This window comes from Coregonus clupeaformis, chromosome 30, assembly GCF_020615455.1.
Source record: "Coregonus clupeaformis isolate EN_2021a chromosome 30, ASM2061545v1, whole genome shotgun sequence".
NCBI classification, from domain to species: domain Eukaryota; kingdom Metazoa; phylum Chordata; class Actinopteri; order Salmoniformes; family Salmonidae; genus Coregonus; species Coregonus clupeaformis.
This window is the reverse complement of record NC_059221.1, coordinates 2,604,652-2,614,399: the sequence shown is the minus strand read 5'-3', so window position 1 is coordinate 2,614,399 and position 9,748 is coordinate 2,604,652. Positions and strand designations below refer to the sequence as shown.

The 9,748-nt window shown below is 41.4% G+C and overlaps 1 protein-coding gene across 1 annotated transcript; it reads right to left on the bottom strand.

Annotated features, from left to right (window-relative positions):
• Positions 1–4,974: 4,974 nt before the first annotated feature.
• LOC121545510 (transcription factor HES-5-like) lies at positions 4,975–7,509 on the bottom strand. The gene is made up of 2 exons (XM_041856085.2): positions 6,247–7,509; positions 4,975–6,124 (listed from the first exon to the last, which is right to left on the bottom strand). The coding sequence occupies exons 1-2, from the start codon at positions 6,508–6,510 to the stop codon at positions 5,702–5,704; spliced, it is 687 nt and encodes a 228-aa protein (XP_041712019.1). The 5' UTR covers positions 6,511–7,509; the 3' UTR covers positions 4,975–5,701.
• Between the last annotated feature and the right edge of the window lie 2,239 nt (positions 7,510–9,748).

Genomic DNA, 9,748 nt, shown 5'->3' with positions numbered 1-9,748 from the left:
AATATCTAAATTAGACCATAAAGAAAATATCTAAGTAATTTCAGTGCACTAAATGTCCTAGTTGACGTCCTGAGAACCCTTTCATCTAACACAATCAAGCCAGTATAGAATTCACAAATCAAATTAATCTTTAGAGTTTTCTTTCTCTCCAGACAATTTTCATTATAATTAATCAAAAATGAGTTGAATTGTTGCATAGTTTCAACAAAAGACATACAATTTGGATACAATTCATTTTATTTAAGCAGCCAATTGTGCAATAGAGTGTTTAGAACACTTTTTAAAGTAAGTGGTATCATAACCAGTAGGCTAGTATTGTTATGAAATGATACTAATGCTAAATTATGCTAATATCTGATACAGAAGACAATCACAAAGACACAGGCTGTCGCTGTGTTGGAATGTGGGGATCACACACACTTACATTTGAAGTCGGAAGTTTACATACACTTAGGTTGGAGTCATTAAAACTCGTTTTTCAACCACTCCACAAATTTCTTGTTAACAAACTATCGTTTTGGCACGTCGGTTAGGACATCTACTTTGTGCATGACACAAGTAATCTTTCAAACAATTGTTTACAGACAGATTATTTCACTTATAATTCACTGTATCACAATTCCAGTGGGTCAGAAGCTTACATACACTGAGTTGACTGTGCCTTTAAACAGCTTGGAAAATTCCAGAAAATGATGTCATGGCTTTAGAAGCTTCTGATAGGCTAATTGACATCATTTGAGTCAATTGGAGGTGTACCTGTGGATGTATTTCAAGGCCTACCTTCAAACTCAGTGCCTCTTTGCTTGACATCATGGGAAAATCAAAAGAAATCAGCCAAGACCTCAGAAAAAAATTTGTAGACCTCCACAAGTCCGGTTCATCCTTGGGAGCAATTTTCAAACGCCTGAAGGTACCACGTTCATCTGTACAAACAATAGTACGCAAGTATAAACACCATGGGACCACGCAGCCGTCATACCGCTCAGGAAGGAGACGCGTTCTGTCTCCTAGAGATGAACGTACTTTGGTGCGAAAAGTGCAAATCAATCCCAGAACAACAGCAAAGGACCTTGTGAAGATGCTGGAGGAAACACGTACAAAAGTATCTATATCCACAGTAAAACCAGTCCTATATCGACATAACCTGAAAGGCCACTCAGCAAGGAAGAAGCCACTGCTCCAAAACCGCCATAAAAAGCCAGTCTACGGTTTTGCAACTGCACATGGGGACAAAGATTTTGGAGAAATGTCCTCTGGTCTGATGAAACAAAAATAGAACTGTTTGGCCATAATGACCGTTGTTATGTTTGGAGGAAAAGTGGGGTACTTGCAAGCCAAAGAACACCATCCCAACCGTAAAGCACAGGGGTGGCAGCATCATGCTGTGGGGGTGCTTTGTTTCAGGAGGGACTGGTGCACTTCACAGAATAGATGGCATCATGAGGAAGGAAAATTATGTGGATATATTGAAGCAACATCTCAAGACATCAGTCAGGAAGTTAAAGCTTGGTCGCAAATGGGTCTTCCAAATGGACAATGACCCCAAGCATACTTCCAAAGTTGTGGCAAAATTGCTTAAGGACAACATAGTCAAGGTATTGGAGTGGCCATCACAAAGCCTTGACCTCAATCCTATAGAAAACGTGTGGGCAGAACTGAAAAAGCGTGTGCGAGCAAGGAGGCCTACAAACCTGTCTCAGTTACACCAGCTCTGTCAGGAGGAATGGGCCAAAATTCACCCAACTTATTGTGGAAGCTTGTGGAAGGCTACCCGAAACGTTTGACCCAAGTTAAACAATTTAAAGGTAATGCTACCAAATACTAATTGAGTGTATGTAAACTTCTGACCCACTGGCAATGTGATTAAATAAATAAAAGCTGAAATAAATCATTCTCTCTACTATTATTCTGACATTTCACATTCTTAAAATAAAGTGATGATCCTAACTGACCTAAAACAGGGAATTTTTACTAGGATTAAATGTCAGGAATTGTGAAAAACTGAGTTTAAATGTATTTGGTTAAGGTGTATGTAAACTTCCGACTTCAACTGTGTGTATAGTTCAGACTTTTCTCACACATCCAGCGGTGTGCGGTGGGAAGAGGTTGTGTGCCCACACACACCACACTCCCCTCACACACACCCCTCACACACACTCCATCCAGACAAGCAGTCTCCCCACTGACAGACAGTTGAGTCGTTGATCCATTGTGTTATCTATTGTCTGTATCTCTATTCTCATTGGCTGTTGAGTGTGGGAAAGCTCAAGACAACTCATGCCCACGCGTGGATTTATTTTACCCAGGAAATGTTCATTCAAGAATGCATTCTCTCACATCAAGTGTTTATTACATTTTTCCAACTGAAAGTAGGCCTATGACTGAATAGTTTTTATATCTCCTGAAGGTAAATATTATGGCATTGAATACAAAAAAGAGGCACTACAGTATAACACTGTAACTAATAAGATAAATGGTTACTTTCCCAAGACAAATCCCAGAACTTCTATCTATGATCTATGATGGACTATGTGCTGCTGGGTCAGGGTGGGGAGACTGGGGACAATGCCACAGTCACTGGCACTGTGCCATGGTTGTGGTTCAGGCAGCGCAAAGGTCACAGATGTGTGGCCTGGCCTGTGGGTGCTGTGAGGAGAACTCTCTCTCCCTGGTTTCCCACCAGTCACCAGCACTGGGGTAGATCAGCTACAAAAGCCAGGCCGCTCCCCCAATGCCCCATTGGGAATGTTAATTGATCCTTTGTCACATGACAAACAGAAACCCTATGTCACAGACCATCTGGAAAAAAATCTAGTTAATAGGGCCTTGCACATCGACAAAGCGCTACAAGATCACCCTGTCTTCTTTTTCCACTTTGGCCTGGATGAACCTTGAACGTTTTCCATGAAGGCAGTTAGAGCTACTCATAAACTGTAATTTGTCAACTTCATCTATACAAAAATGTTTTTTACCTGTTAGCAGACATTCCCTTTTGGGCTAGCCATGCATTGACCACATTGACAGTGTGGTGACGAGAAGATTTTGACTAGCCTTTGTCCGTGGCTCTTTAAGTGTGTGTGAACAGTGACACACCCACAGACTGAATTCCTGCCATACACTCTGGACTGCCAGGCCTGTTGCGGAGTAAGGCAGGTTCCCATCAGCCCTCTGCCTTTGGGAGTGTGCTAGCCCCTGTTTCCCACACTCTCTGTCCATTCACCGGCCTCAATAAGGGGACAATAGAAGTGTGTCTTGTTACACATCACATTAACTATGGTGTTTGATCTCTGGTTGGAGGGAGAGAGGGGGCCGTAGCCACTGCCAGACCATCTGCAAGACTAACCCTGAGAAACTTCAGCCATGTCACTTCAGCCTGCCGCGGGGGGGGACTGGTTTGATACATTCACCTCTGAAGGTAAATCATGTACTTACAATCAGTAATCTTGCTCTGATTTGGCATCCTAAGTGTCCCAGAGATAAAATGTAGCATTGTTTTGTTTGATAAAATCCATTTTTATATTCAAATGTAGGAACTTGGTTCTACAGTTTGAACCCCTGCTATCTCTGACTCCACACCAACCCCGCCCGGCCATCTAGATGTGTGAAAGTTAGTGTATAAGCTAATGATCCATCATGTATGACATTCCTGGGAGTGTGTAAACGTACATTTTGTATTACCATATCATTTTTGTATGTTCTCTATAGTTATGAACTTGAAAATGTATCAATTGACTAATTCGGCACATTTGGGCAGACTTGATACAAAATAGTCCAGTATTGCAATGCTTCACTGGCTCAATCTGAAACTTTGCACACACAGTGCTGTCATCTAGTGGCCAAAATCTAAACTGCAATATTATATTGTGGCCTTTCTCTTGCATTTCAAAGATGATGGAACAAAAAAAATAGTAGAAAACGCATGTTTTTTGTTTGTATTATCTTTTACCAGATCTAATGTGTTATATTATCCAACATTAATTTCACATTTCCACAAACTTCAAAGTGTTTCCTTTCAAATGGTATCAATAATATGCATATCCTTGCTTCAGGTCCTGAGCTACAGGCAGTTAGAAATGGGTATGTCATTTTATGCGACAATTGAAAAAAAGGGTCCGATCCTGCATGATGCTGCCACCATCATGCTTCACTGTGGGGATGGTGTTCTCGGGGTGATGAGAGGTGTTGGGTTTGCACCAGACATAGCGTTTTCCTTGATGGCCAAAAAGCTCAATTTTAGTCTCATCTGACCAGAGTGCCTTCTTCCATATGTTTGGGGAGTCTCCCACAGGGCAGTTAAGAGGTTAATAACTATATAGATGTTCAAGTTGATGGTGACTCACTTTTAGCCACTACTCTGTTGCACTGTTGTCCCATTAATACAATTTACTGCTAAAGATAAGGACATACTATATATAATAAGTTACTAATCACCTCCCTTAATCTGTACAGTGATTCATTAGTGTGACAGAACCAGTTAAGAAGAATAGGTTATGTTCTATATGAGTGAAGTATAGGCATATATAGTAGATTGGATATAAATGTAGACAGGTGTCCTCAGTAATGTGGTGTTCTTGATGGGAGCCCTTGATAATTATGGGCATGCATTCCTCTGACAAAAAGTCATTATTTTAGGCTACACATATTTTGTCCAACCACAAATCAACAATAGGTTTCAAGGTTTGGGTTTATCAACCAGGAACCAATATCGATCTGACATCTCTGGGCAGTGGATAGGTGCTCCTCACAATCTAGGTTTAGGTTTGTGAATATAGTCAATCAATCAATGTATTCAATATACGGTGTTCTTTATAAATGTGTGGATGAAAAAGTTAGCCATACTACTGATGTCATCAGAATGGATGTGGATGGTGAACTTTGTGCAGATATGAGTTGATACGACAGACAAGATAGAACCAAAAATTCAAATTTTGAGAAACATCAATTGAAGTTTTTAATTTATTTTCAAAAGCTTTATGGCATGTCACTCCAAATAGTGTAATTTAAACCAATAAAGGCAAACAAACTTACAAAAACTTTTGTTGAATACACAAAATGCTTTTATGAAAGGTGTCTATTTCGAAGTTAGAATTAACGTTTTAGCGTTTTCCTTAAACATTTAATATTTGTATTATTAATAACATAAATGTTACATAATCATAACTTGATGTACATTTAGAGTAGATCCATTGGATCCATTTGTAGCATAATATTCATACATCACCAAATTGATACATTGTATCATTCAGTGACAATTCATTGTAAATAGTTTTTTAAAAATGCAAACAAACAGGCGGTGTCACAGACACCAAATAAACAGTAGCAACCCATTATGGGTTAGACATACAATAAAAGTATGTTATTAGCATAATTTAACTCTGTTTGTACTTTCAGAGTTATCGTTCTCAGACAAGAACAAGCATAATAGAAACATTATTAAATCAGTGTACATTTTCATATACAGAGTATGTATCCAAACCAATCTGAATCATTTCATAGAATCCTTCCTTTCAAAGGAATACTGGCAAAATATGCCCTTGCTTCATCTGGCCTTGCTTCATGAAGACTATCGACGTAGCATCTCTTACCAAATGCAAAAGAATTAGACATCCGTCACTCCGAACACCACTGTCCATGCCTGTCATAATATAGACTGGCCTGTCCAGTTCCGTTTGTCTGACATGAAAAAGTCTGAAGCGTTGCTCTACCAAGGCCTCCAGAGTGGATGGGAGACGGGGCTCATCACACCCTTGGTGGTGGCCTGGTGGATTGGGGAGCCCGGTGGGGAGAAGGACCAGGGAGCCTGGCTGTGTTGGCTGGATGTCTGCAGGCTCTGGAAGTGGCTCAACAGCGAGCTGTGGGACTGTGTCTTCACCTCACACTGAGACAGGAAGCTGACAGCCTCCTGCACACAGCGAGAGTAGCCCTCATTGGCTGCCGTGGTGGAGGAACTTCCTGCCTGCTGCTGGCAGCTCAGGAAATAGACAGTCATCTCCAAGATGTCGGCCTTCTCCTGCTTGGAGTCGGGCTGCTGGCGGAGGAACTCAGGACCCAGGAGGGACTTGAGCTGCTCAATGCTGGTGTTGATGCGATCCCTACGCATCTTCTCCACCACTGGCTTCCTTACCTGCACAAAGAGAAAACAAGGAACAATTTAGTCAACTTGATCTGCCATGTACTAGTATCAACAGCAATATAATAAGAATGAAATGTATTTATGTATTCAAAGATTTGAAAGCATTTGTTTACCTTAGTAAGTGAGAGGTGCTGCTTAGGGTTGGTCATCTGTCTAATCATAGTTGGTGCCATGGCTGTAGCAGTAGTAATTCTGTTGAGCTGAAGTCTCAGTAAAGAGCCAATTGGATATGTGCTGTCTTCCCTCTGGTTCTCCCTCCTATTTATACTCTTAAATCTCCATATGAATGTGTGGGTCTTGGGCTTGTTGGAGTTTCTCACAGTCCGGAGCCAATGAGAGGGCTGGGAAGGGCATTGAGAGATGCTGGGCTGCCACATGCTCAATGAAGTGTTTATTGCTGAGGGGACAAAGAGTGTGCCTCCAGGGAGCAGGTGGAGGGATGGGGAGGGAGAGGGAGTGGAGGGAGGGGGGCAGACATGGCACTGCGTTGTGGATCTGGGAAAGTGGTGACCCCAGAGGAAGGAGTGTGCTCGTCTCTTGCCAGGATCACAGAATAAAGGGTGAGCACAAAGTGTTTTGGCACAGGGCACACGTGGGTGTGAGACAGACAGGACTGTGAGTCAAATAGCTCATGGGGCTACTGTGTGTCCACTAGCTTAATCAAACAGGTTGTTTTCAATAGCCTAACTTCATATCCATGAGGATCTGTTCATACCCTTGGATCTTTGGTGTCATGTCATGTAAAGATGTATCAATGGAGTGATGATTGGGTAACATTAAAGTTTTAAGTTAGACTTTGGTGTGATCTGTATATTTGTCAGGTAGTAGATTTATGTGTTATAAACATTGCACAGTTGTAACTGCCATGTATAGTCTGAACTTTAACCCAGTATATATATCCAAAATTGAGTTTTGGAAAGCTACACATGTAGATATGGATTGCCAGCATTGCTACATGCAGACACACACACACACACAGGACACACCTGCCCGCACTGTCCCAGTCACACGCTCCCTTCCTGCCCCAGTGGAACGTGAGAGCCGCCGTGCTCCTGAGCTTCCCACACTTCAGTGTTAATGACACTGGGGCAGACACACAAAGGAAGTGTGCCCCGTCACACAAAGCTCGAGTGACCAGGGCCCTCCTCCTCCTCCCTCCTGCCCATCCACAGTGCAGTCAACAAGGCTCTCACAGGGCTCTCACAGGAACACCATCTGGAGAGATAGGACACTGTTATCACCCAATGGACCATGTGAGACCTGCTCTGTGAGAAACAGGGAGATGAAATAGAAAGAGTGAGAAAGTAAGAGAAGGGAAAAAATAATAATTGAACTTCAAAGTCTTTTAGATATAATGATGACTATTTGACTAAATACATTAAAATGTACGATTTTATATTATAAACTGGGTGGTTCAAGCCCTGAATGCTGATTGGCTGACAGCCATGATATATCAGACTGTATACCATGGGTATGACAAAACATTTACTGCTCTAATTATGTTGGTAACCAGTTTATAATAGCAATAAGGCACCTCGGGGGTTTGTAATATATGGCCAATATACCAAGGCTAAGGGCTGTGTCCAGGCACTCTGCGTTGCTGTCCATGGTATATTGGCTATATACGACACCTCCTCGGGCCTTATTGCTTAATTATACTATTACCACCAAATAAAATAGTCTATACAAATTACTAATATCAATAGTATGAAAAATGTATGCGCTCACTAACTGTAAGTCGCTCTGGATAAGAGCGTCTGCTAAATGACTAAAAAGTAAAAATATGTAAATAGTAGCAATACCACTGCTATTGCAGTTGTAATAGCCATTAAAATGTCAATTTGTATTTAATCATCTTGATTTAGTTGTTTATATGATGCAATGAAATAGATTTAAAGTTTTATTTGAATAGTTTAGCAATATTCACAGCAATGAATGCATTTAAAGGAATTTCGCTGAGTGAAAACGTCTTTCTCTGCCATGGACACCTTGATTTTTATTTTATTTTATTTAACCATTATTTAACTAGGCAAGTCAGCTAAGAACAAATTCTTATTTACAATGACGGCCTACCCTGGCAGGGACGACGCTGGTCCAATTGTGCGCCGCCCTATGGGACGCCTGATCACGGCCGGTTGTGATACAGCCGGGCACCTCCAACCTGTTCATTTGGATCAGGACCATTGTATTGAATTAATTCAAGCAATTTGTGCACTTCCTATTGTCACATGAGATACACAGAGTCATCCTCATGTCAAAGCAGGCAAAATACAAAGATCTTACAGCACATCCAACATGACAGAGCTCTACGCTGACCTTTTTTACAAGAAGCACGTGTGCGCCTAAGTTGAAAAATCTAGGTGCACACAAAGAAATTTAGGAGCACAATGAAAAATATTTGAGGTAATAAAGCTAGAATCGTACATTTAAATTCCAGGTCGCACAGCAAAATATTTAGGCGCATATGTGAGTAAAATGGTCACACTGTAGAGCCCTGCATGAGGGACCAACAGACCTGGTAAAGACAACATCAAATGGACCTGGATATTAAACTGATGTGGATGTTTATCAATTAATCTTATGGGAGGTATGTACTCTAGGGTTATTTAACATATGTTTCCTTTCTTTGTTCCCACAGGGGTAAAGAGAAAAAGTGCACTGACAGGGTGGAGAAACTTTACACGGCTCTCAAGAGCCAACGCCACAACGGGGTCTCCAGCACAGACGTGTGGGACAAGACTGTCTCCTTCTTCTCAGTCAAGAGTCCCCTGCTCTTCCACAATGGCTACTCAAAGTACTCCAGAGATACTCTACGACTGTCTCCATTACCTGCTGAAGATGATGCCCCACTGTTTATCCAGTAAGGATCTCCATGGAAACACCAAAACCAGCAGTGGGACTGAGCATAGTTACATTGAGCAGTTACTGTACCCTTTGCAAAGTTACTCTCACACCAAATCCATCTTCATCTCTTGAAGATCTAAAGATGTGGACTATGTAAATTGTTGTGGACTATTTTGCAACTGAAATGATTGGGATATTTTTTGTTGTTGATATAATGATGTATATATATTTCCAGAGATTATTTTTGATAAAGCGATAGATTAAGTCAATGGTTTGTAATGACAGAGTTTTGACTCTATACTGTATGTATATGCCATCCAGACTGTGATGTTCTTTGGTCAATAAAATAACCATAGAATGTGCATTGTAGGCCTTAAGAAAAGCATGAATTGCTTTAGTATTCCTTGCAGAGATGGTCATTGAAGACTACTCTCTGAGGAAAGAGTTGTAACTGAAAGCCATATTCCTGCATACAAAGGAACAATATTATGTTGTTTATGCCTATGCATATGTTGAAATAAGTATAGTATAGGCCAGGGGCGCAACTTTGGTTTTAGAAGTGAGGGGGAAATAACTTCAGTCTGATAAACACTCCAAACAGCCTACCCGACCGCTCGGAGGCATCTGCATGATCCTAAAGCACACCGTTGCCTAGTTTTGTATCACATTCCAATGATAAAACTGGGGGGGACGAAAATGCAAGTTCAGAATGTGAGGGGGACATGTCCCCCCCCCCCCATCCCCAGTGAAAGTTGCGCCCCTGGTATAGGC